Consider the following 16,861-nt stretch of genomic DNA (forward strand, 5'->3'; position numbering starts at 1 on the left):
GGGTGTAGAACGCACTCGCTTAAGATATATACTCATGGTTATAGAAATGACCATTATGGAGTAATATTAAGTGAACAAAACGTATTATTTATGATTACCCTAGTTCTTTAAATCCTTTTCATCATTAACTGTGCTATTCCAGTTGAAATCCGTACACCCCCTATGGAAGACATGACTTTCATCACCCACGCAGGGGGTGTATATTTCAAATGGAGTCACAACCTCCATTTCAAATTCACGCTCCCTGTGCGGAAGATTAGCATGATTAGGGTCATATTTTCCATATGTGGTGAATGGATTTCAACTGGAATAGTCCAGATGCACATCCAAAATCCAATATCTAGCTCTTAATCCTTAAAATAGTAGCCTACTACAATATTTAAGACAAAATAATCTTCAAAATGCTGATGAGTGATTAAGCAGATTTTGTATCCGGCATAAACGGGCAGGTTCCTGACACTAGATTAGATATAACATCCTTTGTATTAAATGTCTTTAGATTGAAAACAAACAAAACCTACTCAACAAAGATTTATTCTAGAAGGCGGCTTCATTAGTAGGCCACATGAGAGGATGTATCCGCGCTCCGCATCTTCACGCTAAACGTCAAGCGTTTTAAAGCAAACATGACCAATCCAGATTAAATCTTATTTGAAACGCATTATGCTGACCACCCCCAGAATATGACGGCTTATATTCTGCATTATTTATATATTTGCGTTCACCAAGGATTGATAGCAGCCAAATATAGGTTAAAGATTCCCGCGCAATTGTCGAGCAGACGACATAAGCATTTGTTGTAAATACTATTTAAACTAATAGTCTGTCTTGCTATGCTCTGGAAATGTCAAAATTGGGTTAAATCTTGGCCATTAATGTCTCCTATCACTAATCATCCAATGGCTCTGTGTCAGCGCTCATAAATTTCTCAGACTGCAGATTGAACTTTAACATTATTTTCAAATTGACTACGTACACTGATAGAATGAATTTCTTCACTTTCTGCGAAATCTATCTAAAGAGCCACTAGACCAAGCAACGCTTTGCAGAACTACTATAGGACGTATTGGTGTGTCCTTCGTTGTATTCAAGTATCACTCTCAACGAGCGCAGTGTACTCTTTTAGAAGAAGAAGCAGTACGCACCAGTAGCATAGCCAGGATTTTCGTCCCCATTTGTCATTTTTTGTCCCATTTTTAATAATTTTAAGGACACTTTACTCTTTGCCGTCCCCATTTTATCCTTGTAAATTTTCTGGGGGGTTGCCCGGGTCCACCCTAGCTACGACCCTGGTACGCACAGTTATTTGCATTGTATTAGGGTGGGAGGGTGTGGGGTTGGTGTATGTGTACCTGTTTGTTTTTTAAAAAAACTGGTTTATTTCTTTTAAATTTATCCAATACTAGCTTTTCCGATCAAGCAAATAATTTTTTATATATGAAGCTGGATTTTGAATCTTCATTCTCTTACAATTTTAAAACAAACAAAATACCTGTATGCTAAATATTTTAGAAGAGCCGCGCAATTCCGCGCATTAAGTTTAAATTGTGTTAAATAATGCACACTTATCAAGTAATCTGGCAAGGACGATACAGCACAGTAGATTTCGTAACATCAATCAATGTAAATCGAAATGACTGAAATGCCCGGGAAAATTTGTTAGGTTTTGACATAAAACATTTGACGTTTTGTACGTAATCTATAAATAGCAATTCCATAATGCAATTCACATTTTTAGTAAATCCTAAAAGCGTTTTTGATTAGATCCAAGATGATGCATGATCGATGCGCACAACTTCACTGCGCATGTTGAACCTTGCGCAGTAACGATGTGCGCATTGATGCGTCATTTACCGAAAAAGTGAATACATCCAGCAAAGACAAAACGTTTTTGACATAATTCGCAAAAGGTTATAAAAGGTTGTCAGAAAACGTTTAAATGTCGGGTTATATAAAGGGTTTATTAAGGGATCCAAAATGAGCGTTTATTGCGTTTCGACAGTATTTTTTGTGGGACATGAGAGCACCTCAGACCTATCGAATTGCATTCTGAATACGAAGCATGTCTTTCTGATATCAAATAATTTTCATTTTTTTAAAATCACAATATAATACAAATTTTATGACAAATTATAAAAATTTGATATTTTTCAAATTTTTGATATATAACAGTCCTCGAAGTAAATTATATAAATCTAATGATATATTCTTAAAGTGTATGTAGCAGGGAAAAAGCCGACGGTCAATTGAAAATTTTGACCTTTCATATTGAAGATATGGATTTTTTCCCAAAAGACCTAATTTTTTTGGTGTTTTGGGAAAAAAAATCCATATCTTCAATACAAAAGGTCAAAATTTTCAATTGATCGTCGGCTTTTCATCCCACCTACATACACTTTAAGTATAAATCATCAGATTTATAAATTTTACTTCAAGTACTGTTAAATATCAAAAATATCAATTTTTAATGATTTGCCATAAAATGTGTATTAAATTGCGAATGTCAAAAATCAAAATTATTTGATATCAGAATGACATTCTTCGTATTCAGAATGCAATTCGATATGTCTGATGTGCTCTAATGTCCCAAAATAAATACTGTCCAAACGTTCATACCCCAGCCCTTAAGGGTATAAAACGTTTTCATAACATTAAAAAAAGATTTTTTGATAATCTATTGCCCAGCAAACACAAAATGTTTTGCAGAAAACGTTTAAATGTCGGGTTATATAAAGGGTATAAAACGTTTTTTAAAAACATTTTTGAAAACTTAATACAAAACATTCTAAACAGTTATTTTTAGGTTGAAAAAAAAAGCATTTTGCGAAAAATGTTTGCCCAAAATATTTGCAATTTCATGACCTTTATATAACCCGACATTTAAATGTTATTAAAATGTTTTGAAAAACCTTTTTAAGAACATTTCTGCGTTTGTTGGGTGCAAATATTTTAACATAATGTTATTCAAGTGTTGACAAAATATTTGGCAAAAAATTTTGCAAAAATAGTTTACAATTACATTTTGACAACATTTAAAAATGTTGTTGTAGTGTGTTTTCATACAAAACGTTTTCATGACCTTTATATAACCCGACATTTAAATGTTATTAAAACGTATTTACCTAAACCAAAAGCCATAATATAACTTATTTAAAACGTTTAAAACGTTTTTGTGTTTGCTGGGCAGAGTGAATGGCTAAGGATCTGATTGTTTATTATCACTGAGATATCGCCTTCATATGATGAAGTTAAAAGTTATTTCTTACAACAAAAAAAGGATACTTACAGCCAATAATCATCATGCATATTGTAAAAATCTTCTCCGCTGCTGTCACCGAAGAAATGTTGCCAAAGCCAACACTGGTCAAACTACTCATTGTATAATATAATGCGGACACATATTTCATACCTATATCAGGCCCGCCAACAGTTTCATTGTTATTGTTTTCAGTTAAGTTTAAATAATAAGGATCTCCGGTGTCATTGCCTAATTTCCAAAGCCATCCATTATGCCTATCATTGTTCAATTCTCGTAGACCAATGGTGTACCATAGGCAGGCTAACCAATGTGCAAATAGGAGAAAAGTTAACATCAGCAGTATCAAAAGGCAATACCATATTCAATATAATGGTCCAGTTTTCGGACTACTCGTCCCAATCTCAAAAGGCGCACTACTTTTAAAGCACTAAAAATACTGCTGAGTTGATGCTGAAAAAGATAAAGAAAGAAAACATAATGTTATAAGAAAAGTAATTCTTTATTTTTTGTCAAACTGGCATTTTATGAGAATGGCCCAAGCAACAAAAGGCCGCCCGTGGGCCCAAGGCACGCCCGCTCGTGACTGGTCCTCCCCACCCGGCGAACAAAAGAAACATCACAAGACCTATAGGCCAACCCATTTCGGCAACATGGATAATTTTTTGTTTCATTTGACGAGCAAATTAAACTGTATTTTTAAGGAGCTCTGTCGGAAGTTACTATTGATACAATGTTACCATACAGTGACAGAGGTAATTGTTTTCTTACTTTTATGATGGAATACGTGAGTCAGAATAATGCTTTGAATAGGATAGATCTTGGAATTTAATTTAGATTATACTTTGGATATCTATTAAAGCATATAAGTTATAACAATTCCCGAGAATCTACATCATAGATATTAAAAAAATGCCACTCGTCATGAACGTAGTTAATCCAGATTTATATAATCCAAAACTTGCGAAATGCATTAAGTCTTCAAATTTGGACACATCTGAAGAATTGCAAGATCTTTAATATTCAGCTGAAAGTGCACTCTTTGAGTAGCGACTTTTATACAATAAGAATCATGTCATGATATGTGACACGATCTGGTTCATTCAGCCCAATAAAATTGAGTTGTTAAAATACCGTTGCTAATTTGCTCTGTACCTAAGATCACTGGTGTTGATATCGCTAACGGTCCCTGGCCTACTACATTTTCTTTTTATGTCTATTTTCTTTTGTAATTATTGCGTTTTGCTCTGTATTTTTGCTTATTTTTCAATTCATGCCGAGGGCATAAACAACCGTTCATACATACGAGAATATTTTGCGATTCTTATTTCATCAAAATAATTTTAAAAAAAATATCAAGTAACACTATAAAAACGTGAATTTTCTTCGTTTTCCCTACCTCGTGATCGCACATCCGTGCCACCGGGCATTAATTTTGTTTATGCCCGGCTCTCAACCAATCACGCGCGCTGTTATCGCTTATGTATGAATGCCGGTTTGATCTGATTGGATCAGATCGTATCAACACAATTTTTTCACTGCTAATGAAAATTTGGAAAACAGATCCTAACACCATGGGCACTTCTGTCTTTCTTACAAGACTTCTGATTGGTTAATTGAATGATATAATCATCTGAGTAATTAAGTCAAAATAACAAGACCCGTATGCCTAAGGGGCTATCTTTTTAAAAAATCACCAGTATCATTTAAGAAGTATGGAAGACGACAAAACGAACAAATACACCTCCTATGATGTGATTTAGAAAATCATGAAACATCATGAGTCAATTCTTTGAAAAATTATTGTACACCATATATTTTTTTTGTTTAAAAACGTTTGGGTTTCAATCCGCCAAACTACTTTTTGGTACGTTGGTCATATTCTTGAACTAATATATAGATATAGATATTTGCAAACGTGTTCCATGCTTTAATAACCAAAATAAAACCAAATAATAAACGCAATTTTAATGGATTATTGCAGTAAAATAAGTCACAACACTCCAGGTAATACATTTCCTATAAGACAGCTTCGAGAATGCAGTCCCGGATTTAGACTAGCGATAAATTATTAGTGGAGGTTAGGGATTGAAATTATAATGAATATTATATTTACTTCAGTACCTATCATAAATCTCTGTGGACCTTAAGGAAAGCAAATCCACCTTGAGAACAACATTGAGCTCAGGTGCTATGGAATGCCAATAAAACATACCTAAAAGCTCCAAAAATGGCGCCCATGTAACACTACTGATACCTAATTCGTCCTGATACGGGTGTTATGCAAATCTCTATCCCTTAAATCTGATTGCTCTCATTTTCTAGTCTAATAGTAAATCATGATGAGAGAGTGCACAAGGAAAGGAGAGATGGAGAGAGGGGGAGAGAGAGAGAGAGAGACTGCGCTACAATTGCAATTGCGCCACAGTTTGTTATCAGATATGTCTCAATATTTTGTTATCGGGTTACCATAGGAACAGAGTGTATTTTGAAACCACTGCGGGCATTCGTACATGGAAATTATATACTACATGTAAGTTGTGTCGTAGCTGGTTGTAAGCCAGAAGCAGAAGCGAAAACCCAATTCTCAATATAATGTTGAACTTGACATATCAGGATATACGTACTAATATAATAGCTTTAAGTAAAACAGTAACAAATAAATAAAGTAGCGAATATGATGGAGCCCAAATCGAGAATTATAAAAAGCGAAAAATTGTTCCGTTGCTGATATTTGATTGAAATTGAGAAAGAAATGATTAGATTTAGTTTACGAAACGGTGTATAAGTATTCAAATAAAATTATATAAAAAATTACCCCTCAGTTTTTAAGTAATGAGAATAAAATTAAAATATGATTTTGTCTTTTGCCTATTCAATATCGTGTCAAAATGGATGGGCTGGTCAAAGTTTTTATCGTAGTAGATGCTGGTTGCGCCGGCATCCACTAGTCAAAATATTGTCCAGCCCATCCTTTATGACACGATATTGGATAGGCAAAAGACAAAATCCTATCTTTTATTCTCTAAATTCAGCGACTTTCTGACGAAATGTTTCATATATACTTACATTTTGTTGTTGAAATGCATTGATGACATCGTAAGGTAGACACGATAATAAGTCTATGACAAACCAAGTCTTTAGATAGTTCATCCGTATTATCTTAGGGTCAGATACCACCTCACCACCAGGTCCCACAAAAGTGGTATGAAAATTGAGTATTACATCTATAAAGAATACAATGTCAACTATGCCGTCAATAACCATCATCACATATTCTTTTGACGATCTAGCATCGAAGGCCACATTGAAAGGCACGGCGACGGCAGTGTAGAAAGTAAGACCTAAAATTATCCAGTCCCAAAAGGCTTTGAATGTACAATAATGAAGTATGATATGAGGAGGTGTTTTTGGAGCTTCTCGTTTGTACTGAGGCAGGACTTCGGCATCTAGTGACATCATCTGTTAAAACAAAGAAACAATAATACAAATGTGTTAATTATAACATTATAATGATGTGAAGCAGTTAACATGGTTATCATTAGGCATCACATCGAATCTGGTTCTATAGAACTATTGGAGCCCGTTTAGGTACCGATGACTCCTAACATCGCTCCCTGGAGATGTAAGTGTTTCAAGCATAATAATAACAGTTGCATAGTAGTATTTTTTTTCCATTTTAATACAAACGAATGCACTGTACAAATGTTCAGGGTACGATCAAAATAGCCATCGGTACTAATTCGGGCACCGATAGCACTATAGGACCTAATACGATGTCGTGCCTTACATACATACTAAAACTCTGATTGGTGGATTGCTTTATTAAACGGTTAACCATACAAATTGTGTTATTTCTGGTCAGGTTTAGTTACCGTTGGACGCGGTAATACCGTTAAACCTTCGCCAGGATCGTGGAGAAGTTATGATTTCTTGAGAATAAAACGCAAGCTGTGGATTAAGTTCAACCTTGATTATAAGCTTAAGCTCCCCTCTCCTTGTAATATTTAATAAAATGGTAATTAGTAAATATTTTTGTTCCCTTTGTCAGATGAAGTTGAAATTTGTTTTTAAAATTCCAATAATTGAGTTCATTATAGTGTTACTATGTCACACAAAATGTAATTATTATTCCTATTTTTGTCAGTGGATTTTACTTTTACTATAATTTTTCGCATTGAAAGTTAATAACATTCTCTCAAACAATCTATAAAGTTATGTAAATGATATTTGTTAATGTGCTTGTTAAAAAGTTAATATAAGACAGTACGGTTTTTGTTAGTTGTGTAAAATTCTATGACAAAAATGTCTGTAGAATAAAGTGACAAAACTTATAAGTATTGGCAGATTACATTAGTGGTTGGCAGTTACTAAAAAAGAAAAACTAAAATCAGAAAAGTTAATTACATAATTGAAGAATAGGATAGATGTATTACACATAAGACTGTTGACTAATATATCTAAGGTTATATATTCGAATAAAAATTGGCTAACGACGGTTTTTATATTAAGTATGCTACTTCAAACTTGTATTAGTCTTTACTGTTGAATAAAAGATTGATTTTATAGTTTTAATCGCTTAAAAAGTTCAACTCCAAGAACAATAAATATTCATAAGTGCTCTTTTGTATAAGGGTATTTCAATACCAATATAAGCTATTTCGTGCAATCGTATGAATAAGTAATAATTATATCTTACATTTAATTTTATAAGATAAAAATATGTGTTTAAGATATAGAATTTTAAACAGAAATTTGAAATGTAAATAACAGAGAATAATTAAATCAAAATAGAAATACAAATATATGCCAATGCTGTAAATATTGATTCTGACATACGTATGAAAATGATTTCATTTCTTTCTTTATTTTTTCATAGTTCGTAATCCTACAAATTATAAATATGTACTATTTAAGGTTCTTGTGGTCAAAATATTTCAAAACATTACGTTATATCATGGACAGTGTATGGTCCATAGAGTCATGTGCGTCAATGGGGGGTGGGGTGGGGTTATAGGGGGACGGGCCTCCCCCCACCATTCGGCAAAATGACCATGTTTTGTTCTTTTCAGACAATTCATGTCGATCCCCCCCCCCCACGGTTCAAGCCTGATTGGCGCTAATGCCTGGTTATATTGTATGGTCATTTGGCTATTCCAGTTGAAAAACATAAACCCCTTATAGAAGACATGACCTTAATCTTCCACACAGGGTGTGTGAATTTTAAATGGAGTTTACCCGAATGGCCGCCTCCACTTTATATCTACACTCCCTGTGTGGGCGATGAAGGTCATGTCACCCACAGGGGGTGTAAAGATTTCCATTGGAATAGCCATCTCAAATATACCAAATGTTACATTTTAAACAAGTTAAAGACGTTTTAATATAACGTAGCAGGTGCTTAAGTAACAATGAGACCGATTTTAATAAATAAAATTGATCCTGACTAAATTACACTGAAATTAAAATACCCATTTGATACTAATGTGTACAAAAGCACGAGGGATCTATCAATTTAACGAATTTTGTATTTATTGCATTGCTATTATTATGGCAATGTTATTTGTGGACGGCATAAACCATGGAAGTGCTAAATAATCGATGTAATCAATGGCAGACATCACGATATTAATTATTTAACACATTATGATAGCGTCAAAGCTGCCACTTTCACATGGAACTCAATCAATAATTTCTTAATTCAAATGCTTTTAGTACAGCATCGTGACTTTTGTTTCGGAGGGAGAGAGAGAGAAAAAACAGAGAGGGAGAGATAGAGGGGGGAGAGAAGAGAATGTGAGCGAATGAAAAAGGTAAGAAGAGAGAGATAGAGAGAGAGAGAGGGGGAGAGAGAGAGAGAGGGAGAGAGGAGAGGAACATAGAAAGAGAGTAAGGGAAAGAAAACGAGGAAGAGAGAGAGGGAAAAGGGGAAAGAAAGAAATGCGAGAGAGGAAAGGAGAGCGAGCTATGATAAAATGCATAAATAAAAACAGAAATAACAAAACATTAAAAATTCATCGGAAAGGCATAGATAAAAACCGAAATAACAAAACATTAACCAATCGCGAGTCGCGTGAAGTCTGATTGATAAGTACGTCAGACGTGAACTTTTTTAAAATTCTATATTAAGCTAGGGCCAGAGATAGGAAAAGGGGAGAGGAGAGGAGAGAAGAGAATAGGAGAGAAGAGGAGAGGAGGCGAGAGTGATTGAGAGAGATATGACTAACTGGAGGCGAGATATGACAAAATAAAAATAATGTAATGTAAATCAATATTCCTTTTTAACCATACCCATAAACGTTGCGATCAAACAATTAGTAATTGATATTTACATTTCAAAATGACCTATTTGCGATGATACCTATGTAACAAAACATCAAAGATGGTGCAAACTATTCTTTACTTGACTTGTTTTTGCGAGATGAACAATTTGAGACCATCTAGCTTCTGAGCATTTTTCCAGATTTGACCCTTGTGGTGGTCAAAATATGACCTTTGACCTTTTGGTTTATAACTCGAGAACCGTACGTCACATATCAGTCAAACTACGTTTTTTTTAAACTTTCACCTCTGAATAAACTTTAATGACCTTTATCCGCCATCTTGGAAATCATTAATTTTGGCCCTACTTCAAATTTGTTTAGCAATTCAAGAGCTATACATCTGTGGCAATTTTTGTGCTTTTCATGTAAATTGCACAATGGTTTCACCATTTTAAAGCAATAGAGGTTATCCACTTCACTCATGTGTGACTTCTAACAAAAGGCACTGGTTCCCGTAGTATTCCTCATTCAAAATAATTCAATGCACGACCTCGGAGTTACCTGCATGACTTTGGCGGGCTATTTTGAAACAGTCATGGTTGCACATGCAGGTACTTCTTTAGAATGTCCTAAACAAGGTATAGCAGTCGTTGATAGGACATGCAGCTTATAGAACATGGATAACCTCTATAGTAGTTCTTGAGATAACAATATTAGGAATAACGTCACACTTGATGTTGTGTGTACATCGAAACCACGAATCATGCAGGTGGTGGCCGCATTGCATTCTCTAAATTCAGTAAATTTTCATCGTCAACCGTGTAATTGAATGAGATTATTTTGAAATTTTAAAACGCTTGAAATATCACAAACAAATAGGCCTATGTTGATAAATAATATAAATAAAAGCTAAAACCGTTGGGGTTCGATAATGAACCCCACAAAACTACTCGACTATATTGGAAAATGCCATACGGCCGGGTGGTTTCACAAGTTGCCGGCTCGATCATGTCATCCGCCGCCTGGAATCATGTATCATTCAATAAATTTCTTCCTTCTACACCAGTCTTTTGTTTTGTTACACGAGCTAACAAACTCTGTCAATGTTGTAAAGCTAAGTATAGCTGCTCGATGTCAAATACCGTATACATCCCCTGATGCCTGTATTACTTTGAAAAACTTAGTAGTAGGTTACGTTAAGCCCACACGGCAGCTATTTTCTTACAGATCTTACAGACAAGTCCATCTTTTATTTATTAAACGAAACTGACGTCAATGACCCCTATATGATACTAAAGAAAATGACCCACCCAAACTGCCCTCGATGGTTGTCATAAACAAATCAAGCCACTATAGCGATTTACGTAATAAACTAAAAGCAACATTGTCTTTTTACTATCTTTATTTTCCGTAACACCTATATTCAAAATTTTGCATAAAAGATATTTGCCATTAGTATATCAAAGTAACGAATTTTCCGCTCGGGTTTTATTAATTTATAGATATGGCATTTCTTATATTTGATCAGAGAAAAGCTTTCATGTATGCCTCTGTTTAAAATGTTGCATAGGTTTCTTTCACTCCCACTTCAAATTGGTTTTTATCCTTCAAGGAAATTGCTATAGTTACTATGACAACTGCCAAACAACCTTTAATGTACAATTACAAAAATAGCTGAGTAATTTCGGATGTATTTTACAATATAACAAGACGTTAAAGGAACTATTGTGACGTTGCTTTTTTGCTTTGTAGGATTTTATACCGGGATTTCATATTTGGATGGCATGCCATGATTGCTCATTTAGTTTCATCATACTAGTCAACCTCAAGGCCATGATATGGCAATAGGAGTTGAGCACACAAAGAGGCATTGCCTTTATTGAAGTCTTCAATTTAAATTGCTTGAAATTATCAACAGAATACTACAATTCTATATTTCGATGTGAAACTTAAATCTGTTGTACTGGCTGCAAGGAATTCCGGGTCGATCCTTCATGTAATTATTTCGTGTATGCGAATCCAAACCCTACCCCTAATCCTACCCCTAACCCTAATCCTAATCAAAACCCTAACCCTTACCCTAAACTAATCCCAATCCTAACCTTAACCATAACCCTAATTTCGTGTAAAATTACTTGAAGGAGTAACCGAATTCCGATTGAAAAGGTCGTTGCGAGTCAAGTGGTTCTCAACCCTCACTATATTAGATGAATCAATTACATTAAGAATGACATTATGCTCATTAGGTCATCAAACCATTTTGTTCCTTTTATGATAAGTACGTTATACATGTTATACTGGAAATTATTAATTTACTATTGTTAATTGTGATAAAACGGTAATTTGTGCCTATAAAGATATTGGCCAATATAAATATAGCGTTAATTCTGATTAATTAGTTGATAGGTCATTAATAACAAGCATCGAAGCAGCATCAACGATCGATCCAAAGATCGTACAAATTTGTTTCTGATGCCTTATATCCGTGTAATTAATTATGAAATCTTAATCCCAATATATACTGGTTCTAACACCGTACATCTCTCACGAATGTAATACTATGAACATAATGTCCTTGATACATAATACATAACTACAGCTGGTATAAAAGACAGCGCCAATTCCTAATTAATCCCTAGCACATATATTCGTTGACTGCTCTATCTTTCTCTTCGCCATCGACACCCACGCAACATAAAATACAATATGCATCTGCCTTATACCAAAGTCTTCAACATTATTTTGTGTTATTTACATACTGACATCATGTGGCATGTTTTATGCAATTACAAGGCGCCGAACACATTGATAAAAATATACTGATACATTTTATTAGGTTTACCCAGGAATGTTGACGGGCTCAACCTCGTTTGAAACAGAACCGATCGCTTGAAGCGTCGTAATGATTTGAAGATGCCACGCTTTCTTTTGAAGCGTCGTAATGATTTGAAGATGCGACGCTTTCTTAACGTTGACGGGGAATAAGTTAACATTTGTAGTTGTAAAATAACGTTTGTAGCAGTAGCGTAGCCAGGATTTTAGTGTGAGGGGGCAAATTCAAATTTTCGTCCCCATGTATCAATTTTGTCCCATTTTTAGTCATTGTAAGGACACTTTATAGTGCGTTCCCCCGGCTCCCTCCTGGCTACGCCCCTGGATTGTAGGGGAGGGTAGGGGTGTGTTTGTTTTAAATGATCTTCCTCTAGGAACTACCCATCTCCAGTCTAGTCAAGCTTGTACAACTTTGGACCATTTGTACAAACTTTGTGAGAGGGATTGTGTTGGGGAGGGTGTCGGTGTCGTTGTGTGGGCGTGGGGTGTGGGACCAGTGTGTATGTATATGAGTGCGCATGCATAAACATGTAACCTACATACATCTTTGTGGGGGTGCGTATGTATGTGGTTAATTCCAAACAAGCATGAAAGATACTTAATAGCTATTAATGTATTGATAAAAACCTTTCAGGAATATATACATGAATATTTTGCTTGCTTTATATTCCAAGGAGAATTCTAACTTTGAGCTACTTACGCGCGTGGGGTGTGTGTGGGGTGCGTGTAGTTAGTGTGTGGTGAGTGTGTTTATTCGTCTTTGTGTGCTCTGTCGCACTTGCAATTAATGTAAATAATACTACTGACTACGCACCTCTTTCATCCGCTTTAGCTCTTTCGAATTCAGCCGCTCAAGTTGTGATACCTGTTTTGCCAGTCTTTTTCAGCTTTGACAGATTTTACGTTGTGCACCAGAGCCTGTGAAGGGCCTGTTTCATCGCATACACTGTGTGATACCACTTCTACTAGCTCTGTACTAATTCCAATTTCGTGCGGTATCACTGACTGGATCAATTGTGTTTCAACTTCACCTATGGATGCCAAAAGTGGCTGAACTTCCTTATAATTTTCCATTTCAATATCAAAGTGCACTTTCTTAGTCTCCTTTTGCCCCATTTCATTTGTATTTGTATGTTCTAGAATCTGATGAAGTTCCATTGTATTTCTTAAATCAATTTTAGTTTCACCTGTCGGTAGTGACTCAAGCTCTGTTTCATTTTCCATTCTAATCCTGGTCACATTTTCAGCCATTTTGCTATCTAGAATCTGCTTCAGTTCGAGTGCATTCCTCATGATGCGTCCATGTTGCGTTGCGCATCTCCTTCCCCAAATAAAATTCAAAAATGGTTAAAGTTACTTATCCACATCTTCCATATTACGTAATCAATCCCATCCATATCTTGTTATAATCTTCAGTTTCTTCATCCATGAATGTTCCTTTCTACAACCACACCATGTTCCGTTAGCAATCGTGTACGTAATCAGGAACGTCCAAAACTGTCCAGCAATGTCGATTTAATTTCAACATTGAACATGGATGCACCTGTCATCAGTCCAACCAGGTCAAATAATAATGAAAGCTCCCATAATCAGACACAGAATACCGGTTTCTTAATGGGGCCCTATTAGTATTGAATTAATGTTGATGAGTTTTGTTATTATGATTTATTGTCATACTTGTCATATCATCTGGCCCTTTAAGAGGAGGTGCCAAACTTTATTAACATCCCGGTAGATTTGTGAAAGAACCACACCTTTTTCGCACAATAAGCCCAAGTTCATTAACCGTCCCGCAGGTTTTTAACCCACGACCTTTAACAATCATGCCAAACCCAAACGTTTATGTGTTACCTAATTTATCAAACACCTTTCTTAAATCGAATATTTTGAGCATTTAACACATTTTTAGTCAATGTTACTGGGTACAGACAGTAACTAGTAAAAACAAACATGTTTATGGACCTGATGATGCATAGGTACCTAATTAACTTGACATAGCTTCATATAACTAGCGTCTTCTACAATTTTACCCATTTTTGACTTTAAGATGTCTTAAATAATATAGGATAGGTTAATAATATCTGAATTATTGATGATTGTCATTAAAACCTCAATTTAGGATCAACTCATATATAGCAATTTACCATTTGACTAACTACCGGTATGATATGCTCTGATTAAATATTTATTGATCAGTCACTAATAGTTAAAATCCACAACTCCATCGTGGTGTTGTAAATTGGAAATACTAGATAGCAACCTGAGACCAAACCGTGGTGTGATGCATGCATAATAATGCCCTTGGGACGCGCTAAGTTATATATCAGTGCCATATTCAGTTATAACCGTGTGTTTGTGTTGACCTAATTCGTCTATTTAACTAAAATAAGAATTATATTGTTTGTGTTAAAAATCAATTTTGGGTTTCCTGTCTTGTGTTGGATTGCAAAGTGTAAAACTTGAAACAAATCGATTGACTGTATATGTTTTGATTTTTTTTCCTCTGTTAAAGATGTTGTCAGAGGCCATGCATGTTATGTAGGAGGTGTGTCTTCAGTTTACGACTTTCAAAAGAAACAACTTTCGCGTGGAGTAAGTCAGTGGTTCAAAATAACCCAACGAGGGATAGTACGGGAGAGAGCGAGTTTGATCAGTGATCCTTTGGTATGCTTCATCGTCTACAGCCATTACAGCAGCGCCGTTATTTGTGTTGACGAGTGAGGGCGTCAGTCTGTGGCTTTTATTTGGTAGTAGTCTCGTATGAGTGAATTGGATACAATTGGATACAAACATCTATTGCTCGTACGGTTACTCTTTTATGTTAAATCAAGTACAAATAGTTGTGTCTTCAACTCGAAAGCAAGAGTCGTTCTAGAGAATATATCATGCAGGATAGATCTACGATTAGATAAAGGTTGGTCTGAACCCTGGAATTATGGAAACTTTCGGGCCTCATAATTGTTGGTGTAAAGTATATAAAAGTATACATATTTAGAATGGCAAAGACTTGATAAGTTCATCTGTGAGGTCAAATTTGGGCCAAAATGCTCATTTTTGGCCCACTTTTTTTTTCGTACAACGTAAAAAAATAATTCTTGGGATTTTTTTAAATCAATTTTTAAAAACTAGATAAAAATATCTAGGAGTCGTTTTTTCATTTTTTTTAATTTCGACCAACTCGAGAAATTTGCACCAAAAATGCTCAATAAATGCTGAATTTTCAAAAAAAATCATAAAAAAGCCCGATTTTCGCCCAAATTTCAAATATTTTTGGTGAAGTTGGTCAAAATTCAAAAAATAAAGAAACGGCTCCTTGATATTTTTATCTAGTTTTTAAAAATTAATAATAATAAAAAAAAATCCCAAGAATTTTTTTTATGTTGCACGAAAAAAAGGTGGCCAAAAAACCGTTTTGGGGGTTTTGGGCCAAAAATTAGCATTTTGGCCCAAATTTGACCTCACAGATGAACTTTTCAAGTCTTTGCCATTCTAAATATGTATACCTTTATATATTTTAGACCAACTATTTAGCAGTTATGAAGCCCGTTTCCATAATTCCAGGGTTCAGACCAACCTTAAGTCGTTTGGGCGTAAACACGTGGGTGTTCTATGGTAGATGAAAAGCCTGACGCTGGCGAAGTTATGTAATAATCGGATTAAATACCATAGTAATAGGTGAAAACAATTCTTGAACATACCGCGCTGCACTGGTACGTTCACGAGGTACCTGTGCATTGAACCATATCATGCTGATCACTCGCACCTGTAAGATTAGTATCTTTGAAAAGGCCGGTATTGTATTCAATCTATGATTGCAGATATACACAGGTGATGAGTGCAACCTGCTTGTAGCGCAGCGCGATATATTCAAATTGCTTTCACCTATTGCTATGGTAGTTAATCCGGTTTATTACGTCACTTCGCCAGGATATTACTAGGGTTTGTCCCAATTAATCGTTTTTGTGTTGTCCCAGTTGGTACGCGTGGTTTATTAGTAATCTTGATGTTAGAATTGAGATAGCACTAAACGAGCTATTTCAGTTAAATTTCATACACCCCTTATGACCTTAATCTTCCACACAGGGTGGGTGAATTTCAAGCGCGATAACCTGATTGGGTGACTCCAATTGAAATCTACAACCCTGTGTGAAAGATGAAGGCCATGTTTTCCATCAGAGGATGATTTAAGGAAGCCCCATCATGCACTGTAAAAGTGTTATCACGCGAGTTTCAACTGCCACTTAGCTTCTCAAATCCCATTGAAGTCTGTGCAAAAGATGTTGTTTTAGAATTGCCCGTGTGTCATTATTACTTAGTCGATTTCAGATCTAAAGTGATGTATGCATGAAGGATAATTCACACCTTCTGTAGATAACATAAAATGTGAAATCGACCGACATTTTGAATGTGTTTTTTTGTAAATATATCAGTCCAAATTCAAATTTAACCATACACGTTTATGCAGTGGTCCCGGGCAGTGGTGTCATGTTCACTCACACAGCTGCTAACC

At 35.3% G+C, this 16,861-nt stretch overlaps 1 protein-coding gene across 1 annotated transcript in view; it reads right to left on the bottom strand.

Annotated features, from left to right (window-relative positions):
• The window catches only part of LOC140141339 (voltage-gated delayed rectifier potassium channel KCNH1-like), a 267,524-nt gene that overhangs the window by 25,762 nt on the left and 224,901 nt on the right, over positions 1-16,861 (bottom strand). The window contains 3 exon segments of the mRNA XM_072163175.1: positions 3,287-3,604; positions 3,607-3,709; positions 6,326-6,718. Coding sequence (XP_072019276.1) covers positions 3,287-3,604; positions 3,607-3,709; positions 6,326-6,718 — 814 coding nt within the window.

This window comes from Amphiura filiformis, chromosome 19, assembly GCF_039555335.1.
Source record: "Amphiura filiformis chromosome 19, Afil_fr2py, whole genome shotgun sequence".
Classification (NCBI taxonomy): domain Eukaryota; kingdom Metazoa; phylum Echinodermata; class Ophiuroidea; order Amphilepidida; family Amphiuridae; genus Amphiura; species Amphiura filiformis.